General features: G+C 41.6%; 1 protein-coding gene across 1 annotated transcript; it reads left to right on the forward strand.

The window, feature by feature from the left end:
• The first annotated feature begins 1,515 nt into the window (after positions 1 to 1,515).
• Positions 1,516 to 15,672, forward strand: cacng7b (calcium channel, voltage-dependent, gamma subunit 7b). Its single transcript, XM_003450666.4, has 6 exons — positions 1,516 to 2,103; positions 6,651 to 6,846; positions 7,147 to 7,233; positions 8,248 to 8,388; positions 11,098 to 11,243; positions 13,691 to 15,672. The coding sequence occupies exons 2-6, from the start codon at positions 6,651 to 6,653 to the stop codon at positions 14,144 to 14,146; spliced, it is 1,026 nt and encodes a 341-aa protein (XP_003450714.1). The 5' UTR covers positions 1,516 to 2,103; the 3' UTR covers positions 14,147 to 15,672.
• Positions 15,673 to 15,889: the final 217 nt, after the last annotated feature.

The raw sequence follows: 15,889 nt of genomic DNA on the forward strand, positions 1-15,889 counted from the left end.
TGCCCTCCTCCTCTGAAGCAGCCCCCATCCACCCCGCCCACCCCCGGCCCCTCCAGCATCACCATGATGGGACTAATATCCCTGTGGAGATCTGAGTTATAACAAGTTGACCTTCACATTAAAATCTCATCAACTTCCCATCTCCCTGTCTACTTCCCTCCCTTCTCTATCTGCCCTTCATCTCTGTTCCTCTCTGTTTGTCTTTTCTGTCAGTTCTGCACTGTAAATGCTTTACTGCATCTTTTTACGTCATTCTTCATAAATCACCTGTCCAAATTTATTGTGTTGCTTGTATCGCTTTGAAATACTCCTGTTGTTGGCTGTTGATATGTGTAGCTTGTCTTCTCCCGGCCTCTACATCAGTATTATGATCTGATTTACACTTATATAGTAATTTCTATCCTGATGGTGTTCAGGCAGTGGACATGTAGGATTATAATTTTTAGTGGAATATATCATATAAAAGCATATTTTAATGAAAAAAAAATTACTGATCTTTGTGTTGATTTATTTCTTTATTTTAAAAAAGCCATACTTCATACTTGCTTATATTAAAGTGACTTTAATCTGAATATATCTGAGATAGCTATGTTTGTAATGACAGGTAAACCTTCTTAATAGTCTGGAATATGTTTCTAATCTGCAGTGCAGTCCTGAAGAGTGTCAAACAGAAAATAAAGCACGTAATGACACTTTTCCTCATCAGCCTGTTTCTTTTACATCTAAAGCTGATTCTTAACTTCCATCACAATCTTTTCTCCAGCCCTGACAGCATCAGCCTTGGTGTAGCTGAACCACCAGCGTTCAGTGGTTGGAGTTGTATGTGCAGTCCATCATTCACTGTCACTCTGACACGATATCATCCCCCTCCTTCGCCACTGCCTCCTCTGCTTCTATCTCTATCCTTCGTGGCTCCTATCGCGCCTCAGTCTCTTATTCTCGCCCCCCTTAATCTCTCACTCTCGTTCTCGCTCGTGCCCTGAGGTCAGAGTGTGCTGTAGACTATTGATATCGTTGCTAAAAATATAGGAATCCTCCACCAGCCAGCTAAAAATAGAGTAAGGGACACAGACCACAGGAGACAAAGAAGGAGGGGACAGGAGGAGAAAGGGAAGGAGAGGTTACTACATGTTTTTCTGATATTCATCAGTACTGTGGAGTTGAATGAAAGTCCTTGTTCAGTCATTAGTTATCTACTGTGCGATACTGAGGGTACATAATCTATTGTTTGTGTTTATTTTCAAGACTCCACACAGCAAATGTGTGAAATTTGGAGTTTTTCACCCTTTCCATTTCAAAAGATACTCACTACCGAGTCCTCAACTTTTTTCATTCAGCTTCTCTTGGCTGGAAAACTTATATTTATTATATAATTATATATAATATTGTATATTACTGTTCATCATGTGAGGAAATTATTGCCAAGTTTACCACATGGACGTTATTTATTCCCTTAAAATCATTTTAAAAGATGTGACATCAAGTAATTTATACAAACTGTGTGCCTATGGCAGCTTCTGTGAAGGTTGCTGGGACAGTTTCAAAGAGTTTTACAGAGTGAGGCATAAAAGCAAAACTGTATTCAAATTTAAAAAAAAATACATAAATTATTTTCTTTAAATGTGACAACACCAGAAAAATAGATGTTAAAAAGGATGAGTGAGTATTACTATACAACAGTTTATACAGTGAAGTGCGATATTGCGGTTTGACATCACTCCACTCCACCTCTCTCTCTCACACACACACATACTCACATATACTCTCTCTCTTTTTCTCTCACTCTCTCTCCCTCCGACACTTTTACCCCCCTGCTCCCGCTACAGTATGTCTCTTTGGTAGCCAAAGTAGCTTCCTGAACCGATCCACCGCAGTGCCTGGGACAGACGGAGTGAAAGAGAGAGTGAGGAATTTTAGAGGATGGGTAAGGGGGCTTAAGGGAAAACACACAGAGGAGAGAGGAAGAGAGAGAGAGAGAGAGAGAGTAACAAGGAAAGGGGAGAAAGGAGAGGAGAGAGTGAGAGGAGAGACCAAAACCCAGCAAGCCTCTCTGGTGTGAGGTTTCTTGGCTTACTGACGTGTGCGCACGACTCTCGTGGCACGGTGAGTATTTCCCCCTCTCATTGAATACCTGCAGTTATGCGTCTTTTCGTAGTAATTATAATCATGACTCCCCGTTTTGTTTCGTCTATTTAACCCGACTTAAAATGTACGTGCCTGTGTGACAGCTGTGAAAAAGAGCTGAAATTCATAAGTCGTGTTAGCGTAAAGATAGCCGCTCGTGCTCCAGTGAGAGCGCACGCGAGGTGGTGGTGGCGGGGGGGCAAAAGATGTTCTTACCTGACAGCTAAGTCGTTGAGCAGCTCTATTTATTTTACCCATTCCGGTTATTCAACGTGAGACGCTCACATCTTCCCTGCTCTGTGTTTATCATCTGAAAACTCCGCGTGTGAGTGCGTGTGACAGCTGCGGGGGGGGGCTAAACAAACCCACATAGATGCTCGTGTGACTGCTTCACTCTGTACTAGGGTGTTCTTTTGCGGGTACGTGAGAGTATAGTGGCAGTGTTTATCTATCTGCTTTGCACCGTGAAAAAAAGAGAAAGAAATGATGCGAGTGGATTGTCAGAGTGTGTCTGCGCAGAAACCACGAGCAAAACCTTCCACTGAGTCATGGTATCCACGTTTAGTTCCCGTGAAGACTTTTATTTCCTAATGAGTGGTTTCATTGATTTCTCCAGGGCTGACAACCAGTGCACACCTTTTAATTCGGGGTACGCGCATTCCCGTCGTGCGCGTCCATGTCGAGTACTCCTTCCATTTTTTGGGCCAAGGTCTTTTCTCGTGTTAACCTATATCTTCTCGATACGCTCCTTCTGTGCCTGTGTTTAAAAGATCTCTCCACACATAGTTCGTCCCCATCTTCTCTTCTTTCTGCTGCTTTTGCTTTCGTTTTTTTTTTAAGCTGGGTTGTTTCTTTCACATCCTCTCCTCTTTTCCATCACTGCCGCTTTCTTTCTTGGTGTCTCTTTCCTGAGAGGCTTAGAGGTGATGCCAGTCTGCAGATTGTGACAGATTGGAGTGAATTAAACCTTTTGTCCCCCTTGTGGCTCCTATCTAACCAATTCAATTGGCTCATTACTTTCAGGATGAAGGAGCTGAGGGGCTGTGTCAGAGCACTAAAATGGGATTGTTATCACAAATCTAACAGGAAACTGATTTTTTTCTCCTTTGCTCTTTTTTTTAAACTCAAACCCAATCTTAAGTCTAAGTGCTTATTTCTTCAAAAGCCACAACAGCCCTTTAGAAGATTTCTGGCACAATAAATCAGTGCTTTTAATTTTTAATCCAAATCTCTTACGAGCCAGCAGGTCGCATTTTTGTTGTTGTTCTTGGATTTCAGTGCATTTGTATGACTTTGTGCTCAAAAACAGGGTGCTGTCCGTGGTGCTGAACAAGTCTGAAAACAGGGTGCTGTCCATGGTGCTGAACAAGCCTAAGAGAGCAACTCGGGAAAATCCACTCGTTTGTGCAATTTTGCAACTCCACTTTGATTCACACTCGTTTCTGACCACTCTGGCATTTCCTCCAACATATTGGGAGGTGTGATTATTTCTTCGTGAGCCCACTCCTCTGTGCCCTCTGATCTTATCTTTATACCTCATCGGTCTATCCCTCCAATCATGCTGTGTCATTTCACTGAGTTGATTTTGAGTTCACGGTGACCCTGCTTTGAACTCTGTAACTTAAACTTTTCAGTACCAGTCAACTGTTACTGTGGCAGCAGGAGCTGAAATTGGCCTGCCGTGTGATTTAGACCCCCCCGGTTAAAGAAGGAAAGTTAAGACCAGGGCAGCAGGAAACTCATGTGCAGCTTAAGCCCATGCAAATCCTCAGTTGTTCCCTTGTGTGGCAGATGACAGTGCCAATTTGCATCCTGCCCTTTATGTATCTTGTAAGTTTTCCTTTTAATCTCACTGGCTTTACATCTTTCATGTGTTTGTCTGACTGGACTTTTTGTGGTTGTGGTTCCTCACTTCTGTCTGCCCCATTAGTAACGCACTCCTTACTTCATCTGCTTCTTTCAGCCTTTCAGATGCCCAAACTTGTCATTTCTCAGACTATTTCTCTAATGTGTACCCTCTACCATCACCCAGTTCTGTTCTTACACATCATTATTGTGCCTAGCGCACAAAAGAAACTCTATTCATCCCCGCTGCTGCATAGAAACCGAGGGAACTTCTATAGTGGTCACATCTCCCACAATGGGTGTCCAGATAAGACGAGACCAGGCTTAATCTTTAAGAGTTTGTTCCCCAGTAGACTGCTTTTTTTTGTAACCAGACTTTTCAAAGACTCAAAGGTTTGTCATACAATGAGAGAGCAGAATAATAAAGTGGTTCTCATGTTTTAGTCATTATTTGACATTAAAGTTTCTGTTGTCACAGCCGTCGGAGGTGCACGATAAATGGCCCACGCTGTTAAATTAATTTGCGACCCTGAGCGTTACTTTTTTAAGTCATTATTTTATGCAAATGTATTGTCGTATGTTTAATAGGTGTGAATAATTGATTTGCAGTTTCTGTGCAGCAAAAAGGGGGTCAGGATTTACAGGGGGGTGATGCAAGACACTGTGGAGATTTTTATTAATGACCGTGAAACAGTGTAGTGTGAGTTCAAATAAGAGCTCAGAGCAGCAGTGATATGCTGAGGAAAGGCTCAAGCGCACATTTTTCAAACCTTCAAGCAACGTGTTACATCAGCTGAAGAACATAGATGATTCCACTCCCGTCCTCTATTGAAAGAACGAGAGGTTGAAGCTTGAGTTGTTGTTTAAATAAGTTCTTTTGCTTTCTTTCCAAGCTCCTTAGATTACCATGACCTGGATGACTGAGAACCTCCACAGATGAGTTGCTACATGTTTACCAAAATTAGATGGTGTAAGGGTGAAATACCATCCCTGGTGTGGTGAAAATAAACTCTGGTCTCAAGTTAAGGGTTATATTTTAAAGTGGCTACTTAATTCTAGAGCGCAATGGTTAGCACTGTTGCCTCCCAGCAAGAAGGTACTGGGTTAAAATCCACCATCTGGGCCAGGGCCTTTCTGTGTGGAGTTTGCATGTTCTCCGGCTTCCTTCCACAATTCAAAAGCATGCAGTTAGTGGGGTTGGGCTAATTAGTGATTATAAATAAGTGGAAATGGTTTTCTGTGACCTGTCCAGGGTGTACCCTGCCTCTCCCCCAATGGCAGCCCCACGACGCTGAATTGGACAAGCAGAAGAGGACAGATGGATGGATGAATTACTTAATTCTACCTCTAGCCCACAGTTTTGATGAACACAGCCCTGAAAAATGATGTTTCCTTAGTAAGCACCAGGACACTAGAGCAGTTTTTAGTGGCTTATGTCAGATTGCAATCCCCATTTAATGCTTCTATTACACTGTCAGCTTTTATTTATTTCACCTTAATTGCTGCACACACTGCAAGAATGTGAAAGCCACAAACTAAAACAGTGTGCAGCTGCTGATGAATGCAAGTCATTACAGACACATCTCCAGCATCTACGTGATTTCAAATGTTGACAGTTGGACCTAATTAAATTGTCTAAAGCTAGAGAAACACATTTTTCTAAGGAAACCAGTTAAGAATGTTTAAAGATTATATGATCATACATAGGGAAATGTGTAAAGAAATGCAAACACCATGATTAATTAGTGGGAGTGTCAGCAGGTGAGTCACCACACACTATGCAGCTCAAAAAACCTGTGTTAATAAGGTAAGGGAAAAACCAGGGTGAAGACAGTCTGGCAGACACTCACGTCTGCTCATTAGGCTCATTAAGCTCGTTAGGCATGTTGTGCATCGTAGTAACTGAAAGCTGTTCTCTCTTCTCTTCCTTCATCTGGATTTAAAGAGATTTTTAGCAGGAAAAGCAAAGGGGGGCAAGTATAAGATTTTGAAAAGTGAAAGGAGCGTCAGCCTCATGTCCTCCACTTTTGCAAACACTGCAGTGAAAACAAATCAAAGGAAAATATTCAAACTCTCAGGCTGACAAGTCATCTTCATTATTGTAATAAACCTCACAATATAGCTAATAATGTATAACAAATTACAATAAGCATCAGCCTTCTCTGTGTTTCGCATGCCTCCATTACTTATTAAGCCGATGACACTGAACAAGGTTCCAAATTAAGCAGAGGCTACACAGACACAGAAACTCTTAAATCTATACAGACAGCATGTTCACTGGGTTTTCAGAGAAGTCTTTCCCAGTCAACCAGAATTAAGTCACAGAAAGACCATGTGTGAGTCACGTAAGACCTCAACTCTCCTTCCTAATCTGTATATCTGTTGCTCTGGGGTTTTTTTTAGTCCTTCCATAATTTTATTTGTGAAGTCATCATTCGTTTTGTTGGCTCCTCTCTAACCTTAAACAGGATTGGTTGCCAGTGAATGTGTCACTAACTCATCTTTAGCAATAACAAGGCAGGACAGGAGGATAGCCTGTAGCTCTTTTTCCCCATGTGAGCGTGTCACATGTCTGTCTCAGAGTTTCCCCGTCTCTAATGACCTCCCCTTAGTGAGCCCTTCCATATCTACCTATATTTCTGTCTGCAGTTTTGATTTGCCTCTCTCATCCTACCTTCCAGATGAGTACGTGTAGCAGCCGTGCGTTGACCATCCTGTCCACAGTGTTCGGCGCCTGCGGACTGTTGCTGGTCGGGGTGGCCGTGTCCACGGACTATTGGCTCATAATGGTGGAGGGAATCATCCTACAGCAGAACCAGAGCCAGGAGGTGAAGATGGCGCTCCATTCAGGCCTCTGGAGAGTTTGCTTTGTGGCTGGTAGGAAGATACAGCACATGTATATACATATATGCAAAGAATGACTGAATTCATATTTGATCATCACGCAGTGACAAACACACAGAAAGAGCAGCATAGTGAGAGAGCAGAAATCTAAGAAAAGACAGATAGCAACCTTCCAGCCTTTGGAATCATAGCTGTCACAAAACATGATCGTTACCTGTGAGCAGGACTGCAGAGACCCACATGCTCTTTTGATTTTAGTGTATTTCTTCATGCACCACTGACTTTGATCCTTGACCAACCCCAACATTTTCCACCTTCTGTGGTTGCTCACAGGATCAGAAAATGGGAGATGTGTTGCGTCAGAGTATTTCACCGAGCCCGATATAGAGATCACCACTGAAAACACTGCGAACATCCTGAGTGAGTAAAACACAGCAACGGCATTACACTTCATCTACTGTGTGAGAGCCTGCGGCGGTGTCCCCCTGCTGACCGTTTGAGGGTACTGATGTTTGAGTGCAGCAGTTCATCAGTGTTAAAATTCATCAGCGGGTTCTGTAAGTTGACAAGTTTGAGAAAAAGAAATCCAAAGATGTTGAGTTTAGAAAAATTAGTCATCCAGTGATTCAAAGGTTTTATTTTTTCGTGTTAAAGAGTTTCTATGAGGTATAATATATTTTGTGTTAAACCCTTCAGATTGCAGTAGATTACTAATGAATTAGTAAATTCATTGATTTAACTCCATAATCTTATAGCTATCTCACTATATTATTTTATTATATCCTATATTATTATCTTTTCCATCTCACAATGACAATGAAAATTTTATCTATATAGCTCCTATTAAGTGTAGGCCTGTGTTAATAAAAGGGTTTCGAGTCTGTTTTTGAATATATGCACAGATAATGTATCCACACTAACTGAAAGCACCCTTTGTGGACTGAGATCTGACTCTGGGAACATGTAAAAGATTTGAACCTGATGACCTGAGTGGCCTGTCTGGGTTGTAGAGAGTGAGTGATTATATTTTTGTATATCTGCACCATGTAAAGCCATTTACTTAAGTCTTGTTGGAAAGAAGTCAGAAAGAAGAAAATTACAAGGAATTAGAGGTGGAAATGACAAATTCCTGTTCTCTCCAAGAGGAAAAGTTCATGCTTTACGAGTCTTATAGGAGTTTCCTCATGGACGTGACCCCATTTTTACATTTTTCTAGTAAAATAACGTTTATTTGATTCATACTTAATTCTTCTAGAATGAGACATAAGTCTTATGAGACATGCAAGACATATAAAAAATAAATATATAAACCAGTTTTTCTTTATTTTACTCTAATTTAGCTATTTTAAGGTCGACATTATCATCGCCTCTCTTCCCAGTTTAAGGTCACATCCTAAAACCTGCATTTAACACTGTGACCTCTCCTTCCTCCAGAGATGGTGCGTACGGCCACGCCCTTCCCGATGGTGTCGCTGCTCTTTGTCTTCACTGCCTTCGTCATCAGTAACATCGGACACATCCGACCTCAGCGCACCATCCTGGCCTTTGTGTCCGGCATCTTCTTCATCCTCTCAGGTGGGGCCCATTACTCATGTCCTGCTGTTACTGCTCCCTCACTCTGTGATTGATTACAGCGTCCTGGTGTGTCCTGTGTCACACATGCAGACACTCCATCACAGCTCTATTTCTGGTCTGTGATGCAGGTGTGCAGACTGTCAATAGAAAAGGTCAATGGATTTGCTTTGAATGTTCCCGCTGAGTTTTTCATTTGCCTTTGTCTCGTATTAACTTTATTAACTTGATAATTAGGAGTAGCTCTTCCTCCATATTTTAGTGGCATATTTTTAAAAGAGTGTTAAAAGAAATTGCAAAAACCTTTGAATATTTCTTAAGCAGCTTAAGCAGGTTTTTCAGCAGCATTTTCTTCATTAGTGCAGCCAGTCTTGTTGAACAGCAGATGGCGGTAATGTTCCCGTTTCTGGTGCTCAGCCTGATCGTCAGTGGCCACATTGGAGCTTGTGTTCTCTGGCGGTTCTTTCTAACATGCATTTTTGAGGAGGAAGCGTGACCGCAGAGCTCAGAGGAGCATCACGCAGAGTCTGATATGATGACTTCGACATGCCATTTCAGAGTATACGAGGTAATAAATGTTATGTAATGAAGGTTACATAATGTTTATAGCCTCTGCTGGAGTGTCACAGTGTTTTACTTAATGCCTTATTTTGATAATAGGGTGATAATAAGGGGCAAGTGTATCAAATTGCTTACATACTCTGCTGCACTAAGCCTCTCTGTGCCTTCCTCCTGCCTTCCCTACTACACACCCCTCTCAACCCTCCCTCCCCAGCCCCTCCCCTTCCTCCTATTCCTTTCCTCACCCCTTCATTCAAAGGATATTATTTCTGAGTCATTGTTGCTGCAGTGGTGTGTGCGGAAGGATGTTCCACTGGCATCCCTGACGCAGTAGTCTGGTAAATATTGTAGTTTGTATTGGCAGGCTGGGTGCAATGACACCTTGTTCTGGTTAATATAACAGAATTCAGCGCAGGAAATAAAAAAACAGCACGGGGCCACAGATGTTTAATCTTGGTTAGAGGCTCTCCCGCTCTCTCTGTTACTCGCTTTCCCTCCCTCTCTTTTTCTGTTTATCTCTTCCCCCAACAAACACACCACAGATGAGCTGCATATGCACGCCTCCTTGCGCCATTTACCTTCATGTTTGCTTCCCCTTTGTCTCGCACTCAACACTTCTTCTTTTGCTGCCTCTGACTGTGCACGTGCCTGTGTGTTCCTCTGGATTTTCAGGCATTAACTCAGATAAAGATGTACTTCTGCTGCAGGATTGACAGCAGCACGGTTTCTACATTTCCCACGAGTTTCAAATTTAAGTCAACAACGAAACCAGGCCATTCACGTAGAGGGCATAAGCACTTGACAGCCCTGTGGTGCACTTGAATGTTGCGGTGAAATATTCATATTCGCTGCTTACAGCATGATGCTGTCTTTGAGTATTGATTCTGTGATGTTGGCCATATGTTGCATCTCATAATTTTAACATAGCCAAAGTAAGGTGGAGGGCAGGTAAGTGTTCCTGGAAAAGAGAGGTTTAAATGTTGTATGGGATGCTTCTGGCTGATTCCAGATCATCCGTTCACTTTTGAAAGGCACGTCTGTTTCCAGTACAGTGAATATACTGAATTTTTCACTATAACATATTCAAGTTTTCACAGCGTGCTACATCAGTTCTGACTGCATGACTTTAATTAGCATGCCATGTTAGAGTAGCAGAATTATTCTCTTTCTTTTGTTACATTTTAAGTGTTTTTTTCGGGATTTCTCCTTCTTCTGCCTAAAGATAAATAGCAAGTAACTGTTTAATTTAGAGAAATATCCTTACATACACCTAATCAGAAACAGCAGTCATTATAAGAGAACGTTATAATACTTAAATTATAATTTTCCTCCTAGTAATTCATTTTCCTAGCTTTCATACCCTGACATGCTGCCAGTCTGTCTTAGTGAAGTAAGTTATTAATTAAGTTGTGTTAACATAATAAGACATTTTTATAATGAAGATTTATTGTTATGTATTTATTTATTTGCCTGATGAGGATGTGAATGACATACAGTATGCCAGCATGTTCATTAAGAACATCCACTCATATATTAAAAAGAATGTGGCTTTCCTTGTATTGTGTTGCAATCATCACATCATAGCAACTAAAGGATCTGAAACTTTTTTTATGGGATTATGTTTGAGGTTGTTAAAGGTATGTTAAGCACTTGGTTATAGAAACACTGGTGTTATGGTTAAACCTGGAAAAACTCAAAGGTGGTGTGACAGGTTACGTTGATATATGCTGATATATCCTTTTTAAATCAAATTCTCACAAAAGTGCTTTGAATCTTGAACCTAATTACATGTTAACTGCATGCTAAAATCATTTGCCACTGAAAGTAATCCACAGTGACAGTATGCTCTATTTTATTTATTTTTATTTTGTTTTTTGCAAATAGAATCTTATTTTTAAAAAGACTGTTTTCATTCTAAAAGGAAAAATGTTCAAAGGTCTTTGTGAATAACTGATATGAAATTTCTCGTCTGTCTCTCTGGTGTCTTTTCCATTTCTTTATCAGTGTAAGTATTTTGAAAGCTAATTAGTTGGCGTGGTCCCTCCCCATCTTTCTCGTTCACTATGCACACATTGGTGTGGCTGTCTGGATCACTTTTGTATGTGACTTTCTTTCTTACACTCAGTGTCATTGTTAATGTGCTGTGTGCAGGCCTCAGTCTGGTGGTGGGGCTGGTGCTCTACATCTCCAGTATTAATGACGAGGTGATGAACCGTCCCAGAGAGCCTGAGCAGTTCTTCAATTACCACTACGGCTGGTCCTTTGCCTTCGCTGCCTCTTCCTTCTTACTCAAAGAGGTCAGTCGAGGCTCTGTGTGTGCTAGTTAGAAAATATGGGAAAGAGAGTGAGAGGCCCTTTTCAGACATGAAAACGTGAGGCTGCTTCATCTTTTTGTTAAAGCGCAGCATTTTGTCATTCAGAAATGGTTCGCTTATACAATATTTTCCTCACTGCTTCATTAAAATATTCCCACTGCATCAGGGGCATCTCCAGATTCCCATTCCTGTGTTAGGCGTCTGCCTCAGAGTATCAGAGTGTGCAAATACACTATATTGCCAAAAGTATTCACTCACCCATCCAAATCAATGAATTCAGGTATTTCTTCCTTTGTACACCTGTGGCCACTTCCATGCCACCTTTACAAGTGCGAGCGTGAAATTTCCTTGTGGCTAACGGTCAGCTGTTAGTGGTTTTATAACAAAGTGTAAGTGAGTGGGATTGACAGCATTTTAACTATGAAGTGACAAGCCACGTAAAATCACAAAGCAGGGTCAGCAGATGCTGATGCTTTTAGATTAGCTCAGGAACAGCTTCATGGAATGGGTTTCTATGGACATCCAGCTGCATCCAAGCCTTACATCACCAACCACAAAGCAAAGCATCAGATGCAGCGGTGTAAAGCATGCTGTCACTGGACTCTAGAGCAGTGGAGATGTGTTCTCTGGAGTGACGAATCGCTCTTCTCCATCTGGCAATCTGATGGATGAGTCTGGGTTTGGCAGTTGCCAGGAGACCGGTAGTTTTTGAGTATAGGGGATTATGGGGGATTCTAGTGTGGGGTTGTTCTTCAGGTCTGGGCTCAGCCCCTTGTAGTTTTTATAGTTTACCCTTTAAGCCGCACAGTGATTATTTCCAAACCTCGACCATTATCAGTTCTGTTGTTAGTAATACATTGTGTCTATATTACATATTGTGCTGGTGGTGCAGGGGTTAGGTCTGTCAGCCTCACAGCAAGAAAGATGTTGGTTTGAATCTTGTGGTGGGCGGGGGACTCCCTGTGTGGAGTTTGCATGTCCTCCCTGTCTCTTCATTGGTTTCCTCATGGTACTACAGTTCTAAGATTCTGGATAAAGCAGATAAAGGTGTTTAAGTTGCATTTTATGCAACATGTGTTTAAAAGTGATTTGTACTCTAAAGCACTGTAGAAATTTGGGTGGCTGTAGCTCAGGTGGTGAAGCAGGTTACCTAGTAATTGGAAGGTGGTGGTTCGATTCCAGTCTGCATGCCAAATATCCTTGGGCCAAATGCATCCATCAGAGTGTGAATGTTAGATAGAAAAATATTAAGAGCATTAAAAATAGTGTATCAGGACACAACACACTCGAAGATCACTTCTAACCAAATTTTCAACACAATCCTTATTTTTGAAAGACATTTATGTTTTCCCATAGTCCCTATGACTCCTTCTTGGATCTTATTGTGCCATTCCTCTTAAATATATATATATCCTAGAATCACACCTACACTAATCAATAACTTTTGCTTCACATCTGTCGAAAAACATTGCCAGTATTGACTGTTGTGAAGTATAACAACACTTTTGAACACTACAATTTAAAGTGTCCTATCAACACTTTGGTTGTTTCCACTAGTGTCACTAAGAGCAGGATCTCTGCAGCTGAGAGAAAGCTGCGATACACCGCTGGCACACAGGCTTCAAGAGAAAGACTTTTCTTGTCTCCTGTGGATTTGGAATAGCAAAAATCCATCATGCCAAATGTCCCTATGTTAGGGTGAGAGTTTAACAGCTCACAAAGTAACAGAAGGGACACGTGAAGTTGTAATATTGTGCCTGCTTTCCTGTAATGTGACTGGAGGTAGTTCAAACTTGTGCTGCTTAAAAATTGACAAGCCAGCATTAAGAAAAAGTGACCATGTGGTCACAGAGAAATGAAGCTGACGCTGTAATATATGAGAGATGTCTGACAGGGGCTATAGTGTGTGCTTGAGTGTCTGATTGCACACGTGCAACACAGTTGGCATGGTGCAGGTACTGCCTGCTGAGTGTGATGATCTGTATTCTGAAGGTAATGTGAGGTATCAGTGGTTATGATGCAGAACAGCAGGGTTTCCGTGCAGCTGTGCTCATGTGTGAATTCATGCATGGTGCAGTTTCACGTGAGTCCTCATCTTCACACATCCCTTCCTTCTCTCCTTCTTCCTCCCCCTCCTGCAGCTGCCTCTCTCCTGTCATCAGTGGCCCTGCTCTTAATGTGGTGCAGTGGCTGATTCAGTGTAAACTAACTGTCTCCTCCGATTTTTCCCTCGTCTTTTCTTTTCTCTGGACTCCTTGTTGGCTATTGTTTTACCTTTAAATTTATTTTATACATTCTTCTTCATGTCTCCTTTTATTAGTCATTCATAATCACATCCCACACACCTACTCGTTACTGTTTCTTTGAAATGTTGTCTCTGAACAAAATACGCACTGTCACATATAATGTAATCTCGCTCATCTCTTTAGGGGGCCGGTGTGATGTCAGTCTATCTGTTCATGAAACGTTATGCAGAAGAAGAGATGTACCGCCCCCACCCTGCGCTCTACCGCCCCCGCTTGTCCGAGAGCAGCGACTATAGCGGCCAGTTCCTCCAACCAGACTCCTCCTGGCCTCCACCAAAACGTGGACGCAGCACCTCTGAGGCCTCCAGCGACATCTCCATCCAGCTTAACCAGACTCCGCCAGCCCCATCAAAAAGCAACCTCCAAGCGGGGGGACCGGGCAGCCCACCCTCCGGCTCTTCTTCTGCAGGAAGCTACCAGATGCCCCCACAGCCTACCGGTTATCCCTCCACACACACCCTGCCCAGGTCTCACTCCTCACATCCCCAGGGCCAGGCTCTTCCAATGGCCATGCCTCCATCACCCGTACCTCCCCCTCATTATCACACACACGTGCACATGAGCGCTTCCCCCTGTTAGGAATAAGGAGCTTCAGGAAGGAAAGTAGACTCTTCATAATCATGTACATTTATATGTAATGACAGTAAATGTTGAGCTTGAATTGCAGATCATGTCAGAGGAAGTGGAAGGAGACCAAATATGTTTTCAAATGTTAGTTTTGGAGCAAATATGAACAAAGGCAGTTTTGGAGATCGAAAGTTAAGCTTTAACAAAAACTGTGGACTGAGAGAAACAAATAGGACAAAACATGGAAGAAGGGAGAAATAAATGGGAGGAAAAAGTGATTCCTAGAAAGACATAGAAGGTTAAGCTGAGTTACAGAGGAGATACCAGCAAGGGGGAGTGAGGCAGGCAGAGCGTGGGGCTGCGGTATAATACAGAGATACTGCAGTGCTGCAGGAAATTTGTATGCACTTGGAAATGTACAATGCAAAACACTCTTCACAAAGACTGAGAATGCACATAGCTTTTTTTTTTTTTAACATACATATACTATGCCAATACATGAACTATGTACATTTTTACAAAATGGCAAATGCAGTTAAATATTCTCTTGTCTTCTCTGAATTTAGTAAATCATCAATTCAGTTTCACAACTCACACTGTCAAGTTAGAGTGATCAATATCATGAATTAAAAATAGTTTTAAAAAGAAGTTAAGTAATGCTGAATTGAGAAAACTGTGTATGAATATCGTGTGAAAAGAAAAAAAACACAGAAATGGATGATACAATGAAACATCGTCAGGAGAAATCAACTTACTGTTTTACATCTTTGTATAAGATACAAATTTCTAACTTGCTGTATATAATTGCTCACGAGGGTGTCTGTAGTAAACTGTAAATGAAGCTTTGGCACAAATTACATCAACGAAAGGTCTGACTCATTCTGCTTTGGAGGAAGACTCTGCAACAGGCGCACCACAATCAACAACACGCCCTCAGGATGCAGGCATGCTGGTTTGAAGGAGGAACCACCCAACAATGATACGGGGGCTGATGCCCTCTACTGGCCACTGTCCTGCACTGACCTCGGTAGCAGCCATGGGTCTGGTTCACTACTTTAATGCACTCTTCCTGCTTCCCTGACCTCCACTGTGTGTCTATGGCTGGTGCAGCACAGATGACAAAGTTACACTCATGTAAGGAATGTATGACGATGACAAGACGAGTGTTTGTGAACGATACAAATCAGGAGTGACACATAACTTTAAAGACTGATTAGAAAGATTTTTAAAGCTTTGTAGCTGTAAATATCAATCTGGAAAAAGTCACAACTAAGTATTAATTGCATTTTTACTTGCTGCTTAACGAACAGCGGCACTCACCATTAAAGGCAACATTTAATTTAACATTTAATTATCGCAGCATTGTTTGGCAGGCATTTGTGACAGCATTAGCACAATGTTTTTAGAATATCTGAAATAATGTGAAAAACTAAAAAATATAATATTGATCTCTTTCTGTGTGTTGATGAGTCTCTGAGTGATCCCTGTGTCTATGAAATGCCGACAAATGACAATTAAAAATTTGTTATAATTTTTCATTGCAGTTCCAGAGTTTTCAAGATATTCAGCTTGCTCTCAGGCAGGGAACAAAATCCTCACATAATGATGCAGATTTGTTTCAGTGATAATTAACGTGATTTATAGATTTTAATAGTTGCAGATTCATTTTCTGTTAATAAACTATGGATAAACAGACTTCAGTATCTCTCTCTGGGATGGATTCACTGTACCAGCAGACATAAGAGGCTCTTCTTC

The sequence above is a fragment of the Oreochromis niloticus genome, linkage group LG11 (assembly GCF_001858045.2).
Source record: "Oreochromis niloticus isolate F11D_XX linkage group LG11, O_niloticus_UMD_NMBU, whole genome shotgun sequence".
In the NCBI taxonomy this organism is placed as follows: domain Eukaryota; kingdom Metazoa; phylum Chordata; class Actinopteri; order Cichliformes; family Cichlidae; genus Oreochromis; species Oreochromis niloticus.

What these genes read in the sequence shown, in the direction of transcription:
- cacng7b (XM_003450666.4), top strand. Translation starts at nt 6,651, where the DNA reads ATGAGTACGTGTAGCAGCCGTGCGTTGACCATCCTGTCCACAGTGTTC. An exon ending in AAACACTGCGAACATCCTGA is followed by an intron (nt 7,234 to 8,247) that starts GTGAGTAAAACA and finishes TCCTTCCTCCAG; the next exon opens with AGATGGTGCGTACGGCCACG. An exon ending in CATCTTCTTCATCCTCTCAG is followed by an intron (nt 8,389 to 11,097) that starts GTGGGGCCCATT and finishes TGCTGTGTGCAG; the next exon opens with GCCTCAGTCTGGTGGTGGGG.